General features: G+C 46.3%; 1 protein-coding gene across 1 annotated transcript; it reads left to right on the forward strand.

Annotated features, from left to right (window-relative positions):
- Positions 1–1,099: 1,099 nt before the first annotated feature.
- On the forward strand, positions 1,100–1,309 carry CHC_T00001284001 (hypothetical protein). Its single transcript, XM_005718810.1, has one exon. It carries the CDS (start codon positions 1,100–1,102, stop codon positions 1,307–1,309), a length of 210 nt encoding a protein of 69 aa, XP_005718867.1.
- Positions 1,310–1,531: the final 222 nt, after the last annotated feature.

Here is a 1,531-nt window from a genome sequence, read left to right on the forward strand (position 1 = left end):
TCTTGACGGACTGAGGGGGGCCGTTTACAGAGGACCGCTTTTTAGAAGCTTCTACTTGTCTGTCTTCAGCGATTGCTTTAGCGGCATATGTGGCAGATCTTGTAGTGCTTCGATCCGTTGATGGACTCTGGGTAGATGAAGTGATAGGGGCGTCCATGACGCAAACCGGTACGAACCGTGCAGTATGAGACTCGTTGGTGCTGATGAGAGAGCGGAAACCCCACTTCGTTTTTGATGTTCAGACTATTGTCGAACCTGACGAAAAACCTAAACGCAGTCGAAAGGGGGAATACTGTTCTGCTGTGCTTTGATTCACTGCCAATGTTTGGACTGATAGAGTTTACCGTTCACCTCCTTGTTCCTACCGCACTCAGGCCTACTTGGTGACTGAGTACAGAGGAATTCTCGGGGGGGATCTACCGCTGAGTGTTTTTTGTAGAGTTACCTAAAAGCCTTATATATCCGATATCCATGCAATTTGCTTTTCCGTTCCAGAGCCTCGTAGCACTGTCCAGTTGCCCGAAATGCCTTCCAGCTATCCGTTTGCTTCTTATGCTACCCGTCTGCAGCTGGATCGAGTGGCATGGCGTTATTCTTCCTCTGCCGTTACACTTGGGATCCACATATGATTCATTGCTGTCGGTACTGTAGTCCAGCAATGTATGTATCTCCCTGAATCAATAAAAACCTCGTAAGTTATCTATTATGTCGCCCCTTGTGGTTGCTCCCAACAAAGTACAGACATGGTGCGTCAGGGCCTCCTTTAAGACAGCATGGACAGCCATGTTTGGATGTATATGTTTGCGATTTTCAAAATATTACATGTCCAATAATTTAATGTATTGTGTCAGCGCGCCGTGATCCGTAAATTGGCTCAAGGGGTGCATCATACCGGGCTATCGATAGGGAAGCGAACGGTCTTTCTGAGCAGTGATGCAAGGAAGTGGCTGCAAAAAAGCCGCAAATCTCATTATCTTACAGTGCCTGGTTCATTATAGTGCCGTTTTCGGCCCACTGACAGAGGGAGGCACTATATCGCGATCACCGTGTACTGGAAATTCAGGGACGTCAATAAAATGATTCAATTGAATTTTAATGTATGCTAAATTGGATCAAGATTGAATTCAATCGCACTTATGCGGTAGGCGACAGCCAATGGTGTGCTCTCGTATGGCACGTTGGTAGCGACAGATTCCATTATTTTAACTTTGTGTGCGCCATCATACTGTTAAGAAAAGTATTAAATGGACCAATCAGGTGCACGCTGACGTCCATACATGTCCAAACATGCCCGTCCATGCTGTCTTAAAGGAGGCCCTCAAACGACACACCCCATTTTTTATGTCCGAGATCCTTAAGACAGTTGACACTGCTGTGTACCGTTTTTGCTCTGCCGGTTTTGCTTTCCTATAAGAAAAATGTTGCATGTTTTCCTTTTTTTATCCTGCCCCCTGAGTCCTTTTGAGTCTTGACAAGCAATGTGACGTCAAAATCCCCTCACGGGTCGTAGCATAACGCCTCATACCGGGCT

This window comes from Chondrus crispus, genomic scaffold, assembly GCF_000350225.1.
Source record: "Chondrus crispus Stackhouse genomic scaffold, scaffold_427, whole genome shotgun sequence".
Taxonomy (NCBI): Eukaryota; Rhodophyta; class Florideophyceae; order Gigartinales; family Gigartinaceae; genus Chondrus; species Chondrus crispus.